This window comes from Sphaerodactylus townsendi, linkage group LG01 (genome assembly GCF_021028975.2).
Source record: "Sphaerodactylus townsendi isolate TG3544 linkage group LG01, MPM_Stown_v2.3, whole genome shotgun sequence".
Classification (NCBI taxonomy): domain Eukaryota; kingdom Metazoa; phylum Chordata; class Lepidosauria; order Squamata; family Sphaerodactylidae; genus Sphaerodactylus; species Sphaerodactylus townsendi.
In genome coordinates this window covers 62981517-63005542 of record NC_059425.1, presented here as the reverse complement: position 1 = coordinate 63005542, position 24026 = coordinate 62981517, and the positions used below count along the sequence as shown (strand labels likewise).

At 70.9% G+C, this 24026-nt stretch overlaps 1 protein-coding gene across 1 annotated transcript; it reads right to left on the bottom strand.

Annotated features, from left to right (window-relative positions):
• Positions 1 to 14177: 14177 nt before the first annotated feature.
• On the bottom strand, positions 14178 to 22966 carry DEGS1 (delta 4-desaturase, sphingolipid 1). The gene is made up of 3 exons (XM_048504654.1): positions 22710 to 22966; positions 18050 to 18792; positions 14178 to 15244 (listed from the first exon to the last, which is right to left on the bottom strand). The coding sequence occupies exons 1-3, from the start codon at positions 22789 to 22791 to the stop codon at positions 15098 to 15100; spliced, it is 972 nt and encodes a 323-aa protein (XP_048360611.1). The 5' UTR covers positions 22792 to 22966; the 3' UTR covers positions 14178 to 15097.
• Positions 22967 to 24026: the final 1060 nt, after the last annotated feature.

Here is a 24026-nt window from a genome sequence, read left to right as displayed (position 1 = left end):
GGGGGGGGGGGGGGTGGGGGGGGGGGGGGGTGGGGGGGGGGGGGGGTGGGGGGGGGGGGGGGTGGGGGGGGGGGGGGGTGGGGGGGGGGGGGGGTGGGGGGGGGGGGGGGTGGGGGGGGGGGGGGGTGGGGGGGGGGGGGGGTGGGGGGGGGGGGGGGTGGGGGGGGGGGGGGGTGGGGGGGGGGGGGGGTGGGGGGGGGGGGGGGTGGGGGGGGGGGGGGGTGGGGGGGGGGGGGGGTGGGGGGGGGGGGGGGTGGGGGGGGGGGGGGGTGGGGGGGGGGGGGGGTGGGGGGGGGGGGGGGTGGGGGGGGGGGGGGGTGGGGGGGGGGGGGGGTGGGGGGGGGGGGGGGTGGGGGGGGGGGGGGGTGGGGGGGGGGGGGGGTGGGGGGGGGGGGGGGTGGGGGGGGGGGGGGGTGGGGGGGGGGGGGGGTGGGGGGGGGGGGGGGTGGGGGGGGGGGGGGGTGGGGGGGGGGGGGGGTGGGGGGGGGGGGGGGTGGGGGGGGGGGGGGGTGGGGGGGGGGGGGGGTGGGGGGGGGGGGGGGTGGGGGGGGGGGGGGGTGGGGGGGGGGGGGGGTGGGGGGGGGGGGGGGTGGGGGGGGGGGGGGGTGGGGGGGGGGGGGGGTGGGGGGGGGGGGGGGTGGGGGGGGGGGGGGGTGGGGGGGGGGGGGGGTGGGGGGGGGGGGGGGTGGGGGGGGGGGGGGGTGGGGGGGGGGGGGGGTGGGGGGGGGGGGGGGTGGGGGGGGGGGGGGGTGGGGGGGGGGGGGGGTGGGGGGGGGGGGGGGTGGGGGGGGGGGGGGGTGGGGGGGGGGGGGGGTGGGGGGGGGGGGGGGTGGGGGGGGGGGGGGGTGGGGGGGGGGGGGGGTGGGGGGGGGGGGGGGTGGGGGGGGGGGGGGGTGGGGGGGGGGGGGGGTGGGGGGGGGGGGGGGTGGGGGGGGGGGGGGGTGGGGGGGGGGGGGGGTGGGGGGGGGGGGGGGTGGGGGGGGGGGGGGGTGGGGGGGGGGGGGGGTGGGGGGGGGGGGGGGTGGGGGGGGGGGGGGGTGGGGGGGGGGGGGGGTGGGGGGGGGGGGGGGTGGGGGGGGGGGGGGGTGGGGGGGGGGGGGGGTGGGGGGGGGGGGGGGTGGGGGGGGGGGGGGGTGGGGGGGGGGGGGGGTGGGGGGGGGGGGGGGTGGGGGGGGGGGGGGGTGGGGGGGGGGGGGGGTGGGGGGGGGGGGGGGTGGGGGGGGGGGGGGGTGGGGGGGGGGGGGGGTGGGGGGGGGGGGGGGTGGGGGGGGGGGGGGGTGGGGGGGGGGGGGGGTGGGGGGGGGGGGGGGTGGGGGGGGGGGGGGGTGGGGGGGGGGGGGGGTGGGGGGGGGGGGGGGTGGGGGGGGGGGGGGGTGGGGGGGGGGGGGGGTGGGGGGGGGGGGGGGTGGGGGGGGGGGGGGGTGGGGGGGGGGGGGGGTGGGGGGGGGGGGGGGTGGGGGGGGGGGGGGGTGGGGGGGGGGGGGGGTGGGGGGGGGGGGGGGTGGGGGGGGGGGGGGGTGGGGGGGGGGGGGGGTGGGGGGGGGGGGGGGTGGGGGGGGGGGGGGGTGGGGGGGGGGGGGGGTGGGGGGGGGGGGGGGTGGGGGGGGGGGGGGGTGGGGGGGGGGGGGGGTGGGGGGGGGGGGGGGTGGGGGGGGGGGGGGGTGGGGGGGGGGGGGGGTGGGGGGGGGGGGGGGTGGGGGGGGGGGGGGGTGGGGGGGGGGGGGGGTGGGGGGGGGGGGGGGTGGGGGGGGGGGGGGGTGGGGGGGGGGGGGGGTGGGGGGGGGGGGGGGTGGGGGGGGGGGGGGGTGGGGGGGGGGGGGGGTGGGGGGGGGGGGGGGTGGGGGGGGGGGGGGGTGGGGGGGGGGGGGGGTGGGGGGGGGGGGGGGTGGGGGGGGGGGGGGGTGGGGGGGGGGGGGGGTGGGGGGGGGGGGGGGTGGGGGGGGGGGGGGGTGGGGGGGGGGGGGGGTGGGGGGGGGGGGGGGTGGGGGGGGGGGGGGGTGGGGGGGGGGGGGGGTGGGGGGGGGGGGGGGTGGGGGGGGGGGGGGGTGGGGGGGGGGGGGGGTGGGGGGGGGGGGGGGTGGGGGGGGGGGGGGGTGGGGGGGGGGGGGGGTGGGGGGGGGGGGGGGTGGGGGGGGGGGGGGGTGGGGGGGGGGGGGGGTGGGGGGGGGGGGGGGTGGGGGGGGGGGGGGGTGGGGGGGGGGGGGGGTGGGGGGGGGGGGGGGTGGGGGGGGGGGGGGGTGGGGGGGGGGGGGGGTGGGGGGGGGGGGGGGTGGGGGGGGGGGGGGGTGGGGGGGGGGGGGGGTGGGGGGGGGGGGGGGTGGGGGGGGGGGGGGGTGGGGGGGGGGGGGGGTGGGGGGGGGGGGGGGTGGGGGGGGGGGGGGGTGGGGGGGGGGGGGGGTGGGGGGGGGGGGGGGTGGGGGGGGGGGGGGGTGGGGGGGGGGGGGGGTGGGGGGGGGGGGGGGTGGGGGGGGGGGGGGGTGGGGGGGGGGGGGGGTGGGGGGGGGGGGGGGTGGGGGGGGGGGGGGGTGGGGGGGGGGGGGGGTGGGGGGGGGGGGGGGTGGGGGGGGGGGGGGGTGGGGGGGGGGGGGGGTGGGGGGGGGGGGGGGTGGGGGGGGGGGGGGGTGGGGGGGGGGGGGGGTGGGGGGGGGGGGGGGTGGGGGGGGGGGGGGGTGGGGGGGGGGGGGGGTGGGGGGGGGGGGGGGTGGGGGGGGGGGGGGGTGGGGGGGGGGGGGGGTGGGGGGGGGGGGGGGTGGGGGGGGGGGGGGGTGGGGGGGGGGGGGGGTGGGGGGGGGGGGGGGTGGGGGGGGGGGGGGGTGGGGGGGGGGGGGGGTGGGGGGGGGGGGGGGTGGGGGGGGGGGGGGGTGGGGGGGGGGGGGGGTGGGGGGGGGGGGGGGTGGGGGGGGGGGGGGGTGGGGGGGGGGGGGGGTGGGGGGGGGGGGGGGTGGGGGGGGGGGGGGGTGGGGGGGGGGGGGGGTGGGGGGGGGGGGGGGTGGGGGGGGGGGGGGGTGGGGGGGGGGGGGGGTGGGGGGGGGGGGGGGTGGGGGGGGGGGGGGGTGGGGGGGGGGGGGGGTGGGGGGGGGGGGGGGTGGGGGGGGGGGGGGGTGGGGGGGGGGGGGGGTGGGGGGGGGGGGGGGTGGGGGGGGGGGGGGGTGGGGGGGGGGGGGGGTGGGGGGGGGGGGGGGTGGGGGGGGGGGGGGGTGGGGGGGGGGGGGGGTGGGGGGGGGGGGGGGTGGGGGGGGGGGGGGGTGGGGGGGGGGGGGGGTGGGGGGGGGGGGGGGTGGGGGGGGGGGGGGGTGGGGGGGGGGGGGGGTGGGGGGGGGGGGGGGTGGGGGGGGGGGGGGGTGGGGGGGGGGGGGGGTGGGGGGGGGGGGGGGTGGGGGGGGGGGGGGGTGGGGGGGGGGGGGGGTGGGGGGGGGGGGGGGTGGGGGGGGGGGGGGGTGGGGGGGGGGGGGGGTGGGGGGGGGGGGGGGTGGGGGGGGGGGGGGGTGGGGGGGGGGGGGGGTGGGGGGGGGGGGGGGTGGGGGGGGGGGGGGGTGGGGGGGGGGGGGGGTGGGGGGGGGGGGGGGTGGGGGGGGGGGGGGGTGGGGGGGGGGGGGGGTGGGGGGGGGGGGGGGTGGGGGGGGGGGGGGGTGGGGGGGGGGGGGGGTGGGGGGGGGGGGGGGTGGGGGGGGGGGGGGGTGGGGGGGGGGGGGGGTGGGGGGGGGGGGGGGTGGGGGGGGGGGGGGGTGGGGGGGGGGGGGGGTGGGGGGGGGGGGGGGTGGGGGGGGGGGGGGGTGGGGGGGGGGGGGGGTGGGGGGGGGGGGGGGTGGGGGGGGGGGGGGGTGGGGGGGGGGGGGGGTGGGGGGGGGGGGGGGTGGGGGGGGGGGGGGGTGGGGGGGGGGGGGGGTGGGGGGGGGGGGGGGTGGGGGGGGGGGGGGGTGGGGGGGGGGGGGGGTGGGGGGGGGGGGGGGTGGGGGGGGGGGGGGGTGGGGGGGGGGGGGGGTGGGGGGGGGGGGGGGTGGGGGGGGGGGGGGGTGGGGGGGGGGGGGGGTGGGGGGGGGGGGGGGTGGGGGGGGGGGGGGGTGGGGGGGGGGGGGGGTGGGGGGGGGGGGGGGTGGGGGGGGGGGGGGGTGGGGGGGGGGGGGGGTGGGGGGGGGGGGGGGTGGGGGGGGGGGGGGGTGGGGGGGGGGGGGGGTGGGGGGGGGGGGGGGTGGGGGGGGGGGGGGGTGGGGGGGGGGGGGGGTGGGGGGGGGGGGGGGTGGGGGGGGGGGGGGGTGGGGGGGGGGGGGGGTGGGGGGGGGGGGGGGTGGGGGGGGGGGGGGGTGGGGGGGGGGGGGGGTGGGGGGGGGGGGGGGTGGGGGGGGGGGGGGGTGGGGGGGGGGGGGGGTGGGGGGGGGGGGGGGTGGGGGGGGGGGGGGGTGGGGGGGGGGGGGGGTGGGGGGGGGGGGGGGTGGGGGGGGGGGGGGGTGGGGGGGGGGGGGGGTGGGGGGGGGGGGGGGTGGGGGGGGGGGGGGGTGGGGGGGGGGGGGGGTGGGGGGGGGGGGGGGTGGGGGGGGGGGGGGGTGGGGGGGGGGGGGGGTGGGGGGGGGGGGGGGTGGGGGGGGGGGGGGGTGGGGGGGGGGGGGGGTGGGGGGGGGGGGGGGTGGGGGGGGGGGGGGGTGGGGGGGGGGGGGGGTGGGGGGGGGGGGGGGTGGGGGGGGGGGGGGGTGGGGGGGGGGGGGGGTGGGGGGGGGGGGGGGTGGGGGGGGGGGGGGGTGGGGGGGGGGGGGGGTGGGGGGGGGGGGGGGTGGGGGGGGGGGGGGGTGGGGGGGGGGGGGGGTGGGGGGGGGGGGGGGTGGGGGGGGGGGGGGGTGGGGGGGGGGGGGGGTGGGGGGGGGGGGGGGTGGGGGGGGGGGGGGGTGGGGGGGGGGGGGGGTGGGGGGGGGGGGGGGTGGGGGGGGGGGGGGGTGGGGGGGGGGGGGGGTGGGGGGGGGGGGGGGTGGGGGGGGGGGGGGGTGGGGGGGGGGGGGGGTGGGGGGGGGGGGGGGTGGGGGGGGGGGGGGGTGGGGGGGGGGGGGGGTGGGGGGGGGGGGGGGTGGGGGGGGGGGGGGGTGGGGGGGGGGGGGGGTGGGGGGGGGGGGGGGTGGGGGGGGGGGGGGGTGGGGGGGGGGGGGGGTGGGGGGGGGGGGGGGTGGGGGGGGGGGGGGGTGGGGGGGGGGGGGGGTGGGGGGGGGGGGGGGTGGGGGGGGGGGGGGGTGGGGGGGGGGGGGGGTGGGGGGGGGGGGGGGTGGGGGGGGGGGGGGGTGGGGGGGGGGGGGGGTGGGGGGGGGGGGGGGTGGGGGGGGGGGGGGGTGGGGGGGGGGGGGGGTGGGGGGGGGGGGGGGTGGGGGGGGGGGGGGGTGGGGGGGGGGGGGGGTGGGGGGGGGGGGGGGTGGGGGGGGGGGGGGGTGGGGGGGGGGGGGGGTGGGGGGGGGGGGGGGTGGGGGGGGGGGGGGGTGGGGGGGGGGGGGGGTGGGGGGGGGGGGGGGTGGGGGGGGGGGGGGGTGGGGGGGGGGGGGGGTGGGGGGGGGGGGGGGTGGGGGGGGGGGGGGGTGGGGGGGGGGGGGGGTGGGGGGGGGGGGGGGTGGGGGGGGGGGGGGGTGGGGGGGGGGGGGGGTGGGGGGGGGGGGGGGTGGGGGGGGGGGGGGGTGGGGGGGGGGGGGGGTGGGGGGGGGGGGGGGTGGGGGGGGGGGGGGGTGGGGGGGGGGGGGGGTGGGGGGGGGGGGGGGTGGGGGGGGGGGGGGGTGGGGGGGGGGGGGGGTGGGGGGGGGGGGGGGTGGGGGGGGGGGGGGGTGGGGGGGGGGGGGGGTGGGGGGGGGGGGGGGTGGGGGGGGGGGGGGGTGGGGGGGGGGGGGGGTGGGGGGGGGGGGGGGTGGGGGGGGGGGGGGGTGGGGGGGGGGGGGGGTGGGGGGGGGGGGGGGTGGGGGGGGGGGGGGGTGGGGGGGGGGGGGGGTGGGGGGGGGGGGGGGTGGGGGGGGGGGGGGGTGGGGGGGGGGGGGGGTGGGGGGGGGGGGGGGTGGGGGGGGGGGGGGGTGGGGGGGGGGGGGGGTGGGGGGGGGGGGGGGTGGGGGGGGGGGGGGGTGGGGGGGGGGGGGGGTGGGGGGGGGGGGGGGTGGGGGGGGGGGGGGGTGGGGGGGGGGGGGGGTGGGGGGGGGGGGGGGTGGGGGGGGGGGGGGGTGGGGGGGGGGGGGGGTGGGGGGGGGGGGGGGTGGGGGGGGGGGGGGGTGGGGGGGGGGGGGGGTGGGGGGGGGGGGGGGTGGGGGGGGGGGGGGGTGGGGGGGGGGGGGGGTGGGGGGGGGGGGGGGTGGGGGGGGGGGGGGGTGGGGGGGGGGGGGGGTGGGGGGGGGGGGGGGTGGGGGGGGGGGGGGGTGGGGGGGGGGGGGGGTGGGGGGGGGGGGGGGTGGGGGGGGGGGGGGGTGGGGGGGGGGGGGGGTGGGGGGGGGGGGGGGTGGGGGGGGGGGGGGGTGGGGGGGGGGGGGGGTGGGGGGGGGGGGGGGTGGGGGGGGGGGGGGGTGGGGGGGGGGGGGGGTGGGGGGGGGGGGGGGTGGGGGGGGGGGGGGGTGGGGGGGGGGGGGGGTGGGGGGGGGGGGGGGTGGGGGGGGGGGGGGGTGGGGGGGGGGGGGGGTGGGGGGGGGGGGGGGTGGGGGGGGGGGGGGGTGGGGGGGGGGGGGGGTGGGGGGGGGGGGGGGTGGGGGGGGGGGGGGGTGGGGGGGGGGGGGGGTGGGGGGGGGGGGGGGTGGGGGGGGGGGGGGGTGGGGGGGGGGGGGGGTGGGGGGGGGGGGGGGTGGGGGGGGGGGGGGGTGGGGGGGGGGGGGGGTGGGGGGGGGGGGGGGTGGGGGGGGGGGGGGGTGGGGGGGGGGGGGGGTGGGGGGGGGGGGGGGTGGGGGGGGGGGGGGGTGGGGGGGGGGGGGGGTGGGGGGGGGGGGGGGTGGGGGGGGGGGGGGGTGGGGGGGGGGGGGGGTGGGGGGGGGGGGGGGTGGGGGGGGGGGGGGGTGGGGGGGGGGGGGGGTGGGGGGGGGGGGGGGTGGGGGGGGGGGGGGGTGGGGGGGGGGGGGGGTGGGGGGGGGGGGGGGTGGGGGGGGGGGGGGGTGGGGGGGGGGGGGGGTGGGGGGGGGGGGGGGTGGGGGGGGGGGGGGGTGGGGGGGGGGGGGGGTGGGGGGGGGGGGGGGTGGGGGGGGGGGGGGGTGGGGGGGGGGGGGGGTGGGGGGGGGGGGGGGTGGGGGGGGGGGGGGGTGGGGGGGGGGGGGGGTGGGGGGGGGGGGGGGTGGGGGGGGGGGGGGGTGGGGGGGGGGGGGGGTGGGGGGGGGGGGGGGTGGGGGGGGGGGGGGGTGGGGGGGGGGGGGGGTGGGGGGGGGGGGGGGTGGGGGGGGGGGGGGGTGGGGGGGGGGGGGGGTGGGGGGGGGGGGGGGTGGGGGGGGGGGGGGGTGGGGGGGGGGGGGGGTGGGGGGGGGGGGGGGTGGGGGGGGGGGGGGGTGGGGGGGGGGGGGGGTGGGGGGGGGGGGGGGTGGGGGGGGGGGGGGGTGGGGGGGGGGGGGGGTGGGGGGGGGGGGGGGTGGGGGGGGGGGGGGGTGGGGGGGGGGGGGGGTGGGGGGGGGGGGGGGTGGGGGGGGGGGGGGGTGGGGGGGGGGGGGGGTGGGGGGGGGGGGGGGTGGGGGGGGGGGGGGGTGGGGGGGGGGGGGGGTGGGGGGGGGGGGGGGTGGGGGGGGGGGGGGGTGGGGGGGGGGGGGGGTGGGGGGGGGGGGGGGTGGGGGGGGGGGGGGGTGGGGGGGGGGGGGGGTGGGGGGGGGGGGGGGTGGGGGGGGGGGGGGGTGGGGGGGGGGGGGGGTGGGGGGGGGGGGGGGTGGGGGGGGGGGGGGGTGGGGGGGGGGGGGGGTGGGGGGGGGGGGGGGTGGGGGGGGGGGGGGGTGGGGGGGGGGGGGGGTGGGGGGGGGGGGGGGTGGGGGGGGGGGGGGGTGGGGGGGGGGGGGGGTGGGGGGGGGGGGGGGTGGGGGGGGGGGGGGGTGGGGGGGGGGGGGGGTGGGGGGGGGGGGGGGTGGGGGGGGGGGGGGGTGGGGGGGGGGGGGGGTGGGGGGGGGGGGGGGTGGGGGGGGGGGGGGGTGGGGGGGGGGGGGGGTGGGGGGGGGGGGGGGTGGGGGGGGGGGGGGGTGGGGGGGGGGGGGGGTGGGGGGGGGGGGGGGTGGGGGGGGGGGGGGGTGGGGGGGGGGGGGGGTGGGGGGGGGGGGGGGTGGGGGGGGGGGGGGGTGGGGGGGGGGGGGGGTGGGGGGGGGGGGGGGTGGGGGGGGGGGGGGGTGGGGGGGGGGGGGGGTGGGGGGGGGGGGGGGTGGGGGGGGGGGGGGGTGGGGGGGGGGGGGGGTGGGGGGGGGGGGGGGTGGGGGGGGGGGGGGGTGGGGGGGGGGGGGGGTGGGGGGGGGGGGGGGTGGGGGGGGGGGGGGGTGGGGGGGGGGGGGGGTGGGGGGGGGGGGGGGTGGGGGGGGGGGGGGGTGGGGGGGGGGGGGGGTGGGGGGGGGGGGGGGTGGGGGGGGGGGGGGGTGGGGGGGGGGGGGGGTGGGGGGGGGGGGGGGTGGGGGGGGGGGGGGGTGGGGGGGGGGGGGGGTGGGGGGGGGGGGGGGTGGGGGGGGGGGGGGGTGGGGGGGGGGGGGGGTGGGGGGGGGGGGGGGTGGGGGGGGGGGGGGGTGGGGGGGGGGGGGGGTGGGGGGGGGGGGGGGTGGGGGGGGGGGGGGGTGGGGGGGGGGGGGGGTGGGGGGGGGGGGGGGTGGGGGGGGGGGGGGGTGGGGGGGGGGGGGGGTGGGGGGGGGGGGGGGTGGGGGGGGGGGGGGGTGGGGGGGGGGGGGGGTGGGGGGGGGGGGGGGTGGGGGGGGGGGGGGGTGGGGGGGGGGGGGGGTGGGGGGGGGGGGGGGTGGGGGGGGGGGGGGGTGGGGGGGGGGGGGGGTGGGGGGGGGGGGGGGTGGGGGGGGGGGGGGGTGGGGGGGGGGGGGGGTGGGGGGGGGGGGGGGTGGGGGGGGGGGGGGGTGGGGGGGGGGGGGGGTGGGGGGGGGGGGGGGTGGGGGGGGGGGGGGGTGGGGGGGGGGGGGGGTGGGGGGGGGGGGGGGTGGGGGGGGGGGGGGGTGGGGGGGGGGGGGGGTGGGGGGGGGGGGGGGTGGGGGGGGGGGGGGGTGGGGGGGGGGGGGGGTGGGGGGGGGGGGGGGTGGGGGGGGGGGGGGGTGGGGGGGGGGGGGGGTGGGGGGGGGGGGGGGTGGGGGGGGGGGGGGGTGGGGGGGGGGGGGGGTGGGGGGGGGGGGGGGTGGGGGGGGGGGGGGGTGGGGGGGGGGGGGGGTGGGGGGGGGGGGGGGTGGGGGGGGGGGGGGGTGGGGGGGGGGGGGGGTGGGGGGGGGGGGGGGTGGGGGGGGGGGGGGGTGGGGGGGGGGGGGGGTGGGGGGGGGGGGGGGTGGGGGGGGGGGGGGGTGGGGGGGGGGGGGGGTGGGGGGGGGGGGGGGTGGGGGGGGGGGGGGGTGGGGGGGGGGGGGGGTGGGGGGGGGGGGGGGTGGGGGGGGGGGGGGGTGGGGGGGGGGGGGGGTGGGGGGGGGGGGGGGTGGGGGGGGGGGGGGGTGGGGGGGGGGGGGGGTGGGGGGGGGGGGGGGTGGGGGGGGGGGGGGGTGGGGGGGGGGGGGGGTGGGGGGGGGGGGGGGTGGGGGGGGGGGGGGGTGGGGGGGGGGGGGGGTGGGGGGGGGGGGGGGTGGGGGGGGGGGGGGGTGGGGGGGGGGGGGGGTGGGGGGGGGGGGGGGTGGGGGGGGGGGGGGGTGGGGGGGGGGGGGGGTGGGGGGGGGGGGGGGTGGGGGGGGGGGGGGGTGGGGGGGGGGGGGGGTGGGGGGGGGGGGGGGTGGGGGGGGGGGGGGGTGGGGGGGGGGGGGGGTGGGGGGGGGGGGGGGTGGGGGGGGGGGGGGGTGGGGGGGGGGGGGGGTGGGGGGGGGGGGGGGTGGGGGGGGGGGGGGGTGGGGGGGGGGGGGGGTGGGGGGGGGGGGGGGTGGGGGGGGGGGGGGGTGGGGGGGGGGGGGGGTGGGGGGGGGGGGGGGTGGGGGGGGGGGGGGGTGGGGGGGGGGGGGGGTGGGGGGGGGGGGGGGTGGGGGGGGGGGGGGGTGGGGGGGGGGGGGGGTGGGGGGGGGGGGGGGTGGGGGGGGGGGGGGGTGGGGGGGGGGGGGGGTGGGGGGGGGGGGGGGTGGGGGGGGGGGGGGGTGGGGGGGGGGGGGGGTGGGGGGGGGGGGGGGTGGGGGGGGGGGGGGGTGGGGGGGGGGGGGGGTGGGGGGGGGGGGGGGTGGGGGGGGGGGGGGGTGGGGGGGGGGGGGGGTGGGGGGGGGGGGGGGTGGGGGGGGGGGGGGGTGGGGGGGGGGGGGGGTGGGGGGGGGGGGGGGTGGGGGGGGGGGGGGGTGGGGGGGGGGGGGGGTGGGGGGGGGGGGGGGTGGGGGGGGGGGGGGGTGGGGGGGGGGGGGGGTGGGGGGGGGGGGGGGTGGGGGGGGGGGGGGGTGGGGGGGGGGGGGGGTGGGGGGGGGGGGGGGTGGGGGGGGGGGGGGGTGGGGGGGGGGGGGGGTGGGGGGGGGGGGGGGTGGGGGGGGGGGGGGGTGGGGGGGGGGGGGGGTGGGGGGGGGGGGGGGTGGGGGGGGGGGGGGGTGGGGGGGGGGGGGGGTGGGGGGGGGGGGGGGTGGGGGGGGGGGGGGGTGGGGGGGGGGGGGGGTGGGGGGGGGGGGGGGTGGGGGGGGGGGGGGGTGGGGGGGGGGGGGGGTGGGGGGGGGGGGGGGTGGGGGGGGGGGGGGGTGGGGGGGGGGGGGGGTGGGGGGGGGGGGGGGTGGGGGGGGGGGGGGGTGGGGGGGGGGGGGGGTGGGGGGGGGGGGGGGTGGGGGGGGGGGGGGGTGGGGGGGGGGGGGGGTGGGGGGGGGGGGGGGTGGGGGGGGGGGGGGGTGGGGGGGGGGGGGGGTGGGGGGGGGGGGGGGTGGGGGGGGGGGGGGGTGGGGGGGGGGGGGGGTGGGGGGGGGGGGGGGTGGGGGGGGGGGGGGGTGGGGGGGGGGGGGGGTGGGGGGGGGGGGGGGTGGGGGGGGGGGGGGGTGGGGGGGGGGGGGGGTGGGGGGGGGGGGGGGTGGGGGGGGGGGGGGGTGGGGGGGGGGGGGGGTGGGGGGGGGGGGGGGTGGGGGGGGGGGGGGGTGGGGGGGGGGGGGGGTGGGGGGGGGGGGGGGTGGGGGGGGGGGGGGGTGGGGGGGGGGGGGGGTGGGGGGGGGGGGGGGTGGGGGGGGGGGGGGGTGGGGGGGGGGGGGGGTGGGGGGGGGGGGGGGTGGGGGGGGGGGGGGGTGGGGGGGGGGGGGGGTGGGGGGGGGGGGGGGTGGGGGGGGGGGGGGGTGGGGGGGGGGGGGGGTGGGGGGGGGGGGGGGTGGGGGGGGGGGGGGGTGGGGGGGGGGGGGGGTGGGGGGGGGGGGGGGTGGGGGGGGGGGGGGGTGGGGGGGGGGGGGGGTGGGGGGGGGGGGGGGTGGGGGGGGGGGGGGGTGGGGGGGGGGGGGGGTGGGGGGGGGGGGGGGTGGGGGGGGGGGGGGGTGGGGGGGGGGGGGGGTGGGGGGGGGGGGGGGTGGGGGGGGGGGGGGGTGGGGGGGGGGGGGGGTGGGGGGGGGGGGGGGTGGGGGGGGGGGGGGGTGGGGGGGGGGGGGGGTGGGGGGGGGGGGGGGTGGGGGGGGGGGGGGGTGGGGGGGGGGGGGGGTGGGGGGGGGGGGGGGTGGGGGGGGGGGGGGGTGGGGGGGGGGGGGGGTGGGGGGGGGGGGGGGTGGGGGGGGGGGGGGGTGGGGGGGGGGGGGGGTGGGGGGGGGGGGGGGTGGGGGGGGGGGGGGGTGGGGGGGGGGGGGGGTGGGGGGGGGGGGGGGTGGGGGGGGGGGGGGGTGGGGGGGGGGGGGGGTGGGGGGGGGGGGGGGTGGGGGGGGGGGGGGGTGGGGGGGGGGGGGGGTGGGGGGGGGGGGGGGTGGGGGGGGGGGGGGGTGGGGGGGGGGGGGGGTGGGGGGGGGGGGGGGTGGGGGGGGGGGGGGGTGGGGGGGGGGGGGGGTGGGGGGGGGGGGGGGTGGGGGGGGGGGGGGGTGGGGGGGGGGGGGGGTGGGGGGGGGGGGGGGTGGGGGGGGGGGGGGGTGGGGGGGGGGGGGGGTGGGGGGGGGGGGGGGTGGGGGGGGGGGGGGGTGGGGGGGGGGGGGGGTGGGGGGGGGGGGGGGTGGGGGGGGGGGGGGGTGGGGGGGGGGGGGGGTGGGGGGGGGGGGGGGTGGGGGGGGGGGGGGGTGGGGGGGGGGGGGGGTGGGGGGGGGGGGGGGTGGGGGGGGGGGGGGGTGGGGGGGGGGGGGGGTGGGGGGGGGGGGGGGTGGGGGGGGGGGGGGGTGGGGGGGGGGGGGGGTGGGGGGGGGGGGGGGTGGGGGGGGGGGGGGGTGGGGGGGGGGGGGGGTGGGGGGGGGGGGGGGTGGGGGGGGGGGGGGGTGGGGGGGGGGGGGGGTGGGGGGGGGGGGGGGTGGGGGGGGGGGGGGGTGGGGGGGGGGGGGGGTGGGGGGGGGGGGGGGTGGGGGGGGGGGGGGGTGGGGGGGGGGGGGGGTGGGGGGGGGGGGGGGTGGGGGGGGGGGGGGGTGGGGGGGGGGGGGGGTGGGGGGGGGGGGGGGTGGGGGGGGGGGGGGGTGGGGGGGGGGGGGGGTGGGGGGGGGGGGGGGTGGGGGGGGGGGGGGGTGGGGGGGGGGGGGGGTGGGGGGGGGGGGGGGTGGGGGGGGGGGGGGGTGGGGGGGGGGGGGGGTGGGGGGGGGGGGGGGTGGGGGGGGGGGGGGGTGGGGGGGGGGGGGGGTGGGGGGGGGGGGGGGTGGGGGGGGGGGGGGGTGGGGGGGGGGGGGGGTGGGGGGGGGGGGGGGTGGGGGGGGGGGGGGGTGGGGGGGGGGGGGGGTGGGGGGGGGGGGGGGTGGGGGGGGGGGGGGGTGGGGGGGGGGGGGGGTGGGGGGGGGGGGGGGTGGGGGGGGGGGGGGGTGGGGGGGGGGGGGGGTGGGGGGGGGGGGGGGTGGGGGGGGGGGGGGGTGGGGGGGGGGGGGGGTGGGGGGGGGGGGGGGGGGGGGGGGGGGGGGGTGGGGGGGGGGGGGGGGGGGGGGGGGGGGGGGTGGGGGGGGGGGGGGGTGGGGGTGGTGGGGGGTGGGGGTGGTGGGGGTGGGGGGGGGGGGGGGGGTGGGGGTGGTGGGTGGGGGGGGGGTGGTGGTGGTGGGGGGGGGGGGGGTGGGGGGGGGGGGGGGGGGGGGGGGGGGGGGGGGGGGGGGGGGGGGGGGGGGGGGGGGGGGGGGGGGGGGGGGGGGGGGGATTCAATATGAAAATTTTTCCACAGCTCCTATGGAGGCTCAATATGGATTCTTCTTGTTAGAATTTGGACCAGCCTGTGTCAACTTTTGTGGCAAATTACCCCAAGATTGTTGCTGGGACATCTCTAACTGGGCCAAGGACTTACTGAAGCTAAAGCGCAGTTGCAAGCATTCAAATATAGGTGAAATGTCATTTTTTCAACCAAGGACAGTCTGCTCTATGAACATAATGAAGCTGAGTCCTGTTCCCACTGCAAGAAATAGATAAGAAAGTCTTGGCTTAATAAAAGGATGATGCACTAAAGCTTGGAAGAAGTGAATCTCTATTAACTATTAAGAAACATATAAAAGAACTAGATTATTTTAGCTCAATTACATGAATTTAGAGAGCATGTTCCACCCAATTCTTTGGCATTCTCTCACTTTTAAATATCCCAGCTTAAATGAGAAACCTAAAATTCCCTCAGTATTGTAGAGCATTCATGCTTGCATGGTTGAATGCTGCACCTTTGGCAGTCTTACCTGGGAGATATCATAATCTACCCTATTTGGACAGGATCTATCAATGTGATTTTAAAAAGGCTGACTCTATCCCACATGACTTTAGAATGCCCTCAAAATTCTTATTGTGATTTATGGATTGCCCCTATTTTAACGAAGATACCTTCTATCATAATACAAGATAATATAGTTCCCTACTTGTTGGTGGATCGAGATCCAAGAGTCACTCCGGCAGTAGCTAATTATCTCTCCGCCATATTTTCCTTAAAGAAATAAAAGCTATTTACTGCTTAAGGTCATTAAATCAATGGAAGGAAGGGAAAGAAGGAAAATAAAAACCTCTCACAAATATACTCACAGTTGGTATTATTGAAGTTTTTAAATAAACATCTTTATTGAAGTAAAATAATATGTGTTTTTTCAGGAACTTCTTGACATCCTCACTGGTGATGTTTACAAAGTTGACACCCATTTAATTTATTCACTTATCTAACTTATTCCAGCTAAGAAAGCATTAGAACAATGAAACTAAATTCTACCACGTTGTTCCTAAACCCCAGGTCAACCAGCTTGTACGCCAGCTTCACATTACACAGCTGGAAGAGTGATCATTCATTAGGACTAATGAATATCACTACCCCATAAAAGATGAATATTTTCCTAAAGATAGTCATGTTGTTCAAGATGCCAATTTGAATCTGGAGCTAGCGATTCATACCAAATAGGTTGACAGGCCAATGTTCTACAATTACAGAAATACTAGCATACTTTCAATGGGAACTGCTTTTTTTACAGCAGCAGTTTAATGGAGCTTTGTTATTAATTATATTAGTACTTGGATTAGCCAAGCATTCAGTTTAGCCACTTAAAACAATAACTGCAGCTTATAATTTTAGGTTAGAATGTTAGCAAAACAGTCAACTTTGTGGCCTCTTAAGAGTCCCTATAAGTAGCAAATATAAGCCAAAAAGTACTTATGCTGCTGACATGAAAAAGATTTACAAAAGAAAAAGAGAACTGTTACTAACACATTATGTAACATTAATACTAGCGTTATGGACAAAACATTGATATTTTAGGCTACTTCAATTGCACTAGTACAGGAAGGACAATTGTAAAGACTGGTCTAGTTCTGGCAATATTTTAATCCTTCTGAGCTCTTATTCTAAAATGTAACAACATATTTTTCACAAGTAGATCAAAATACCAACAAATGTACATTTATCGAGAGATGCATTACTACTAATGGCTATATCCGTGGTGTCTGTAAAAAAAAATTAGCCAGTTCACTCCAGTTTCACTTCACCCTTTATGTGCCTTTTGACGCGTGAATAGGGGCTGATAGTATCATCCATCACAAAATCATAAAGAACTTTTATCCAGGATTTATACTGTGGCAGGTTGTCATAATATTCAGAGGCCATTTCCTTTAGCTGCAATAAATGAAAAAGAATTATTCACTCATAATATATCCATGTCAGGTTGCTTGTTTGGGCTCTCTTCTACCAGTCCAATGCCCTTTAATGCCGACAGCTTCCCTGCTCTTTTTAATGCCTCAGCTGTTGAAAGGGAAGGGGGTTGGGGTATACCCTTTCTCCCATTTCTTCCCCACAGCTGGCTCCTTTGCTGTGTGGAACCAAGAATGAGTTGGCATCATTGGTCCCTCCTTGACTTTGAAAGATCATAAGTCAGCTATACCCACAGTTTCCTGAATCTCACAACAGCAGAAGATCTGATTGGTCAGTAGCTCCATTCTCATACTTCACTACTCTGATCCCTCCCTTCCTACAATTTCTCTGATCCCCATTGTTCTGCTGGATCACATCTATGCTGCTGGCCTCTGAATGAGCAGCCAACAGAGTTCCTAATGTGACCAGAATACTGCCACTTAATGGAGCAACTGACTGGGCTCCTGATGGCTCAGCTGCAACCCTAGGGAGAAGATGAAGTATCCCCCCATCCCCCACAATGCAATACATTTAAGTATAGAACATGAACTGAACAAACATGAGCTGTTCCATCACACAGATTATACTACAGACTTTAAAAACAGTTGATTGTTTTTACCTTGCTCTTCATAAGATCCTTAAATCCACGCCTCTGCATCAATTGCCATATGGGGTATGCATTTGATGGGGAGCAAGTTAAAGCTTTCTCACTTGCTTTAGATCTCCTCTTAAACACAGACTCCATTTTTTCCTCTCCCATTTTTCTCTCTTCTCCCCTTGCTTTAACTAACTTTTTAATCCTACAATTGACTACTTCACCATCCCCACAGAATCTTCATGGTCTACCCATATCCTGCTCATGCCAAATAAGCCCTCGATCACCTTTTTTATTCTCTATCTAGCCCTTCATGGAGCCCCTCCTATCACTCTTCCACCTACATTCCCTTTTTTATTCAGAAAGAGACATTTTTCTGCATACCTGCGGATTCTCTATCCTGATATTCAGAACTATCTCTTCCCTTTGTATCTGGGTAAACTCTACAGATCTCACACAGGGAACACTTCATTATTAAATATAATGATATGTATGATCAGACATTCTTTCAATTTACAAAGCATCAAATATTTAAGAAGTTTCAGTGAGTTAATCAAGAATCTCCTGCACGGGTCAAGAATCAGGTAATTATGGCACCCTTAGATTTCTCTAGGACACTCTGCACAGAAATACAGTTTTACAGCTGCCAAGGAATACAGGCAGAATACCTCCTTCAGAGTGTTATAGAGTTATATGTTGTACTGCAGCATTAGCATCATGGTGAGAACTCTAACAGACACACTCCAACAGTCCTTCCTAAGATACCCACAGTGGCTACAAAAAAGTAAAAAGTAATTTGTTTCTGTGAATAAGGATGCAAGAAAGGGAAGCCCAAGAAACTCCTAAAATGATAGGCTATCTAGCACAGTCAGAGCACAGGGTGATAAGAGAAACACAGATACCGTTTGTAGGTTTATGAAACTTACTGTGAGAAAGTAGACCTGATTATGAACAGCTGTACTTCCAATTTAACTGGTTTTACATGCTAGCTATTTAATGTAGCACATCAATTAGACAGCCCCTAACTTCCTGCCTGAGTGACAAGCCAAGCAAAATTGCAATGGTTTACAGCTTTATCTGCAAAGCTAGAATAGCAAAATGTTTAGAGCATAAGCCATCTCAAATAAGCCACTGAACGCACTGGATGACTTCAGGTTAGCCCCTCTCTGCAAGAGACTATAGTGACCCTACAATGCTGTCATAAGAATTGCTTGACCTCATGAGAAAAGGCTATGTTGTATGGTCCACGCTGACTCTCATATGAAAATCTGTTCTCTGACTCTTTCTTCTTCCCCCAGCTTCTCACTGGATCTCAGCAGGAATACAGCAGGCTACTTCCGCAAGTAAACTATCCAAGGCTCTCTTCAGTTGAAGAATCTTAAGTACTTCTTCACATTCCACTACCTACTAGAAGACCGTGGTATTTATTCCTTTTACCTGAAAGTGTTCTTCTTTGTAAAACAAAGGGAGAGATTGGCAGTACAATACATGGGGGAGGGGCAGTTTCACTGCGGCTAAGTACAGTGCCGCTACAGCACAGTTGCACAGGCTCCAACGACTGGGAAGGTGCAAAGAAGTTAAAATGTAGAAATTCTCAAACCCCTCCCCCCCCCCATTCACTACTCTTTTTCAATGGCTCTTTTTCAATGACTGTGCCTGTTGTTTTTATGGCGTAAGTCACCAGCAGATATAGGAGGCATTCCTGGGCTGAAAGCCCTGTGGAAGCCAACTGAAATCAGCTCCACTCTGGGAATATCCCTACAATGCCCTCGCCTGTACTGCCGCAGGCTCCTGAAGCAACTTCCACATTTGGGTGCTGCAGAGCTGCATGGTGCTCTGCCACTGGCATATTTGCCACCCCACCAGTGTAAGGGGCACTCATGTCGACACATCTTCCCACTGCATCCACGATACATTTGCCCTTCCCTCCCACCCAAGACTGCAGTCATAGTCCACCAAACTGCAATTCTATACAAGTACTTTTTTACTGTAGTCCATTGAACTCACAGGACTCATTTCCAAACAAACAAACTTCAAGAATATAGATCACTAATGTTACAGTCTAAAATTCACCTGCCCACCTAGAGGCAGCAAAACAGCAACAAGCTACTTGCCAGGAAGTAACTTGTATTCTTTGCAGTGATCAAACAAGTAGTTAGCCATAAGTATTCATTTACTAGTCTTCTAACACTTACCAATGGAAGGTTTTTTCCAGGAACATTAGGAAAATCATGGTGTTCGTTATGGTACCCAACGTTGAACGTAAGCATGTTAAGTGGTCCATAGTAGGAATATGTTTCATACCCCTTCAAAAACATGTAATGTTCAGCTATGAAGTGTCCTGAAATAGGATGCAAGCCCATCCCAAGCACTGATCCAACAAGCATGTAGACGAGTGATTTTACTCCAAAGAAATAGTATATCATAACATCAAAAATGAGCTGAACACAGAAGTTGATGATTTCAAGTCGCGAGATTGGTTTGGGATTCAGAGAGAGAGGTCGAAAAGCATAAAATAATGGCTGAAGAATAATCCAAATTAACTTTCTAAAACGGGTGCAAAAAAACCATCCTTCAAAGTTAGTAGGAATGTCCACATCAATTTTATCACTACCAAGATAGCGATGATGATCCATGTGGTATCGCTTGAAGGTCACAGAATATGGGAAGCCAAGAGGAAAATTCGCAAACATTCCAAACCACCGATTCCACAAAGGTCTACAATTGCCAAAGGCACTATTGTGAGAGATTTCATGAACAGCTAGAGTCATAGAGTGACTGATACAACTGTGAAATGCAAAGGACCAAAACAGAACCCATTTCCAATTCAAGTCTTTAACAAGATAAAAAGTAACTAACTGTACCAACACCATCAGTACAATCATCCAGATCAAATGGTAGTTTGGTTTCATCAAGGTTTTTATCTCTGGATGTTTACCTGTTGAGAGAAACAGATGACAGTGAGACAAACAATTATAAACTGATTAAAAACTCTTTTTAACTGGTAAAAAACCTTTTTCCACATTTGAATTGTACTGCCACATGCTTAACTTCCTGCTACCCACAGTTCCTATTTGAACTGGGTTGATACAAAACTATGAATTAATTTTCAAACATTTTCAAACTCCCAGGGTTTGGCCTTAAGTGTCACTGCAATCCAGTGTGCAGACTCCCACAGACAATGAAATTATATAGCAAAAGTATCATTTCTATGGATTCCAGGGCTTGAAATCAAAACAAAAATGAACATAAAGATTTTAGTTTTTGCCAGTCTTTCATTGGATTCTAGTGGGGCTCAACTGCAATGCAATCATAGAAGCAGAGGCCCTTCATTCTGCACAACAGGATTGCATGTCTTTGTACTATGAAGACTATTGCCAACTTGTACACGGGGAATCTGCAGCAAAAACAAAAAAAACCTGACGAGAACTGAAAACAACTTATATTAACACAGGAAATAGCGCAGCACACCGGCTGGCTGTTAGTGAAAACGTCAACAATTATAGTCAAATGAATAATCTACTATAGTCTCAAAACTCAAATGTATCTTATTGACATAAGTTCTTAAACTGTTGGTACAATTTTACATAGCAATGTGCTGAGATGCATCACAAATCCTAAACATAAAGAGATATGGTTCATAAGAAGCTAGATTCCTTATTCAGTGCTATGTATCTAAAACAGCAGAAAGCAGACCGCAAAAGCCTCGAGGCTTATGGGGTGTAAACATTTCCTTCTCTCTGGACACAGTGTGTAACAGACTTCCCTCTGTGATACACCTCTGAAGATGCCAGCCACAGATGCAGGCGAAACATTAGGAACAAGATCTACCAGACCACGGCCACACAGCCCGGAAAACCCACCAGGACCAGCCAAAAGTACAAATGTGTTTCCCAAAGGGAAACATAGACACACAATGCTAAAAGGGACCTAAGAATAATCTATTCCAATCCCCTGCACAATGAAGGAACACCACAGCTGCTCCTCAGCTCCCCTCATTGGCTCCTGCTTTATACCCAGAGAAAAGGGGTGGGGTGGGGGACCTCCAGATCAAGCTAGCCTGGAAGAAAATTCCTTCCTGACTGTGAAGCAGCTATCGGCATTGCTCTTGGCATATTAGAAAGAACCATGAGAACATCACTCTTGGCTGATCATTTCCTGCCCTCATGCTCATGATCGACCAAAATTCATAGTGAATCATAAAATCACCATTGCTTTCAGATTGCTGTCTAGCCTCTGCTTAAAAATCTCCAAAGAAGAGACCACCACCTTCCAAGGAAGAATGTTCCACCAAGGAAACACCCTGTCAGGAAGTTCTATCTAATATTTAGCCGAAAACTCCTTTGTTTCAATTTCTACCTGTTGGTTCTGGTCCAACCTTCTGAGACGACTCTTCTCCATCCTCCATATGACAAGTACTTGAAAATGGCTATCGTATCACTTCTCAATTGTCTCCCCTGCAGGCTATACATACCCAGTTCCTTCCACCTTTCCTCAAAGGTGGTCTCCAGACCACTCACTATCTTCGTTGCCCTCCTCTGGGCGTGTTTTCCTTAAACTGGTGTGCCCAACACTAAACACAGTACTCTAAAGTGAGTTCTAATCAGAGCAAAAAGATACCATCATTCTTCTGTTGATGCTGTCCAACTTTGCATTTGCCTTTTTTAAGCTACTGCTGACATGTTCAGTGTATAACATACTAAGGTTGCTAGATCCTTTTTGCATGTATTACTACCAAGCCTTCCCATCCTATAGTTTGCATGTGATTTTTGCTACCTAAATTATCTCTGCTGAAATTCATTTTGTTAGTTTTTGCCCAGTTTTTCCAGCCAGTCAAGATCATCCTGAAACCTGATTATGTATTCTGCTGTATTTGCTATCCCTCCCTATTCAGTGTCACCTGCAACTTTAATGAGGATCCTCTTTATTGTTTCACCCATGTAATTTATAAATCTGTTGAAGAACAAACAGTTCAAGATAGAACCTTGAGGCACTCCATTTGTCATTCAACTACATGCTGATGAGGAACCATTAACAAGCACACTTTGGGTATGAACTATCAACCAGTTATAAATCCACCTAACAGTAGCAGGATTCAAATCACATTTTACTAAGGCCGTTTCCGCACGGCCCCCCAGGCGCCTCCACGCTGGCAAGAATTCTGCCAGCGTGGAGGCGGAGGCCGGCGGACGGCAGGCAGCTCCGCATGGAGCCGCCTCTGCCCCCTTCCCTTTCCCACTCACCTTGTCCCCGTCGTCGGCCTGCTGGCCTTCGAAGCCCCGCCCACGCTGCCCTCCAACCTCCAGGGGTCGGAGGACAGTGAGGGAGGGGCTTCGGAGGCCCGCAGGCCGACGACGGGGACAAGGTGAGTGGGAAAGGGAAGGGAAACAGCGTGTTCCCAGCAGTGCTGTTCGCACCGCGCCGCCGGGAACACGCTGTTGCGGCAAAAACAACCCTTTAAAGGGTTGTTTTTTAGGGCGGCCTGACACCGCCCTGGGGGAGGGGGAGCGCAGTCAGGTTTGCGCTGCTGCATTGCAGCAGCGCCGCCTGTGCGAATGGCTCCCTGGGAACGGCGTATTTGCCGTCCCCAGGGCGCCATAAACAGGCCGTGCGGAAACGGCCTAAGTCAACAAAAATATAATGTGGAACCTTGTCAAAAGCCTTACTGAAATCAAGATAAACTATGTCCACAACATTCCCCTGATCCAACAATGTAGCAACTCTCTTTAAAAAAGCAAATAAGGTTAGTCTGACATAAGCTGTTCTTGAGGAACCCATGCTGCCTCTTAGTAATTGCAGCCTTCTTTTCTAAATACTCAGGGACTGATTGTACCTTGATGTGTTCTAAAATCTTATCAGGCATGGATGTCAAGTTGATGGGCCAGTAATTATCTGGATCCTCCTTTTTTCCCTTCCTGAAGATGGGGAAAACATTTGCCCACCTCCAAACTTCTGGTACCTTTCTCTATGACTCTTCAGAAATGATGGACAGGGGCTCCAAAAGTACATCACCAAGTTTCCTCAGTACCTTCAGATGCAATTCATCAGGCCCTGGGCACTTGGTTTCATTTCAGGAAGCTAGATGTATCAACCCATGTCTGTCCCAGAATGCAACTCCCTAAACTGGATGGTCTCTTCCAATTCTACAATTAATAGGTACAATGAGTAATTTTTTACTTTGACAACTTAAGCAATAGTTACAAAATAGGAGCTTAAAAATCATTCAAACAATGGCTGTCAAAAATCTAAAGTATAAAATTCATGCGGCAATAAATCTATGGGTCACCATACCAAGTAAATCTGAACCTGTGGGACACCATACCAATAAGTCTGGGAACCAATGCTTCATGTCAGCCATTTCCACCAGTGAAACTTATTTCTGCACTGTGGAGATCAGCTGGAATTGCAGGAGATCTCCATTTTCCGTCTGGAAGTTGTCGACCCCAGCCGGCCAGCAGCCTGCAAAACGGATCCGAACTGAATGTGCAGTTTTCCAGGTAAAAGCCTGCCGCCAGTACCTGAGCTGGAAACTGATCAGCTCCCCTCAACAGACCTGGAAGACAGATCTGAAGGAGAAAGAGCACAACCGCGACTTAACGGGTCTCCGGCCTGCTGGCTTGTGACTCATGACGTCTCCTCAGGCTCCTCCGCCTCGACGCTCAGGCGGGGCCTTGCCTCGTCCCTCCACTCCCAGCCAAGAACCGACGAGATGCTGCAGAGGCGCCGGCTTCCACAGAGACCCCGAGCGCGCCCTCTCCCTCCTTCAGCCAAAGCGCGGGGGCGAAGGGGGTGAAGAAAGAGAAGCAAGCCGAAAAGGACAGCTCTGAGGGGAGGGGGAGACGCGCGCCAACTCACTCAAAATCTCTTTGCGCCGGTCGGCGTGAGGCTGGTCCGTGTAAACCCATTCAAAATCCTCACGAGCCACCACGTTGCCCATGGTTGAAGCGTTGGCTGCTGCACCCGACTGCGCCTGGGCTTGCGAGGCGCACCCTTTTAGACTTCCTCCGCCGAGCGCCACCCACTTCTGCTTCAAACCGGCCCTCTGCGATAGCGGGGAGGAGCTCCCAACTGTGCCGGGGGTTGGGGAAGGCGACGGAAACTAATTCAGCAGCTGGGTAGACGGGTTGAAGGAGGCGGCTTGAACGTGGCCCCGCTCCGCAGCGGAGCAGTTTCGCGGGCCACGGAGTTCTTCGTCATGTTGTCTTGAGGTGGGGTTTGTGAGGCTTGTCTTCTAGTGTGGTGTTTTAGAATGCATCTTCTCCCGCCCGCCCCAGTACATGGATGGCTTGCTCTTTTTTGTTTCCCCTCACAAACGATCAATCATTGGCAGTCTGTTCAGTATATTCATGATTTTGAGGGGCGAAGTCCAGGCAATACGCGATGATGAGGCGATGGGGCGCAAGTTCACTCAGGACAAGTTCGTGTGATATTCAGAAGTGGAAAGGGAAAGAGTTCTTCCCTTTCACCGCCTCCTTCCCTGGCCTGCCTGACTTTATTCTTAGTGCTTTAGGAGGGGGGGGGGGTGGTCTTTTAGTAAAGCAGGAGACCATGCAAAAGTGAAAAATGCTACTTCTCTACCAACATGTTTTTTTTTATTCATTTTATCTTTCTCACTGAGTATCAAGGTAGTAGACTACATAATTTATATGGTAATATGAATATTCAGCTTAAGCTAGTTTTGACTTTGGGATATATTTGTGTAGATTACATCATATGCTTTCTCATTCTTGATTTTCTTTGTTTAAATATTATGCATCTATTCTGAATTTTTTTTCATATTTTGTTATATTCTGTGATTTAAATTTGGCAATAATTGTTTAAGATCTCAAATTATGAAAAATGAATGATTTCCAACTGAAGGATCATATATATAAATAATGACAGGGAGATTGCAGAGAAGCTAAATGAATTGTTTGCATCTGTCTTCACCCAAGAGGAGGTGAGGAAAATTGCTGCACCTGAACCAAGCTTCTTAGGAGGCAAATCCGAGGAACTAGTGGAGATAGTGGTAGACAAGGAAGCTTCTGGCACCCATTGATAAACTAAATGCTACCAAATCTCCTGACCCAGATTAAAGAGCTCAAGCATGACATTGCTGATCTTCTCACTTTAATATGCAACTTATCCCTGAAAACAGCCTCCATCCCTGAAGACTGGAAGATGGCCAGTCAC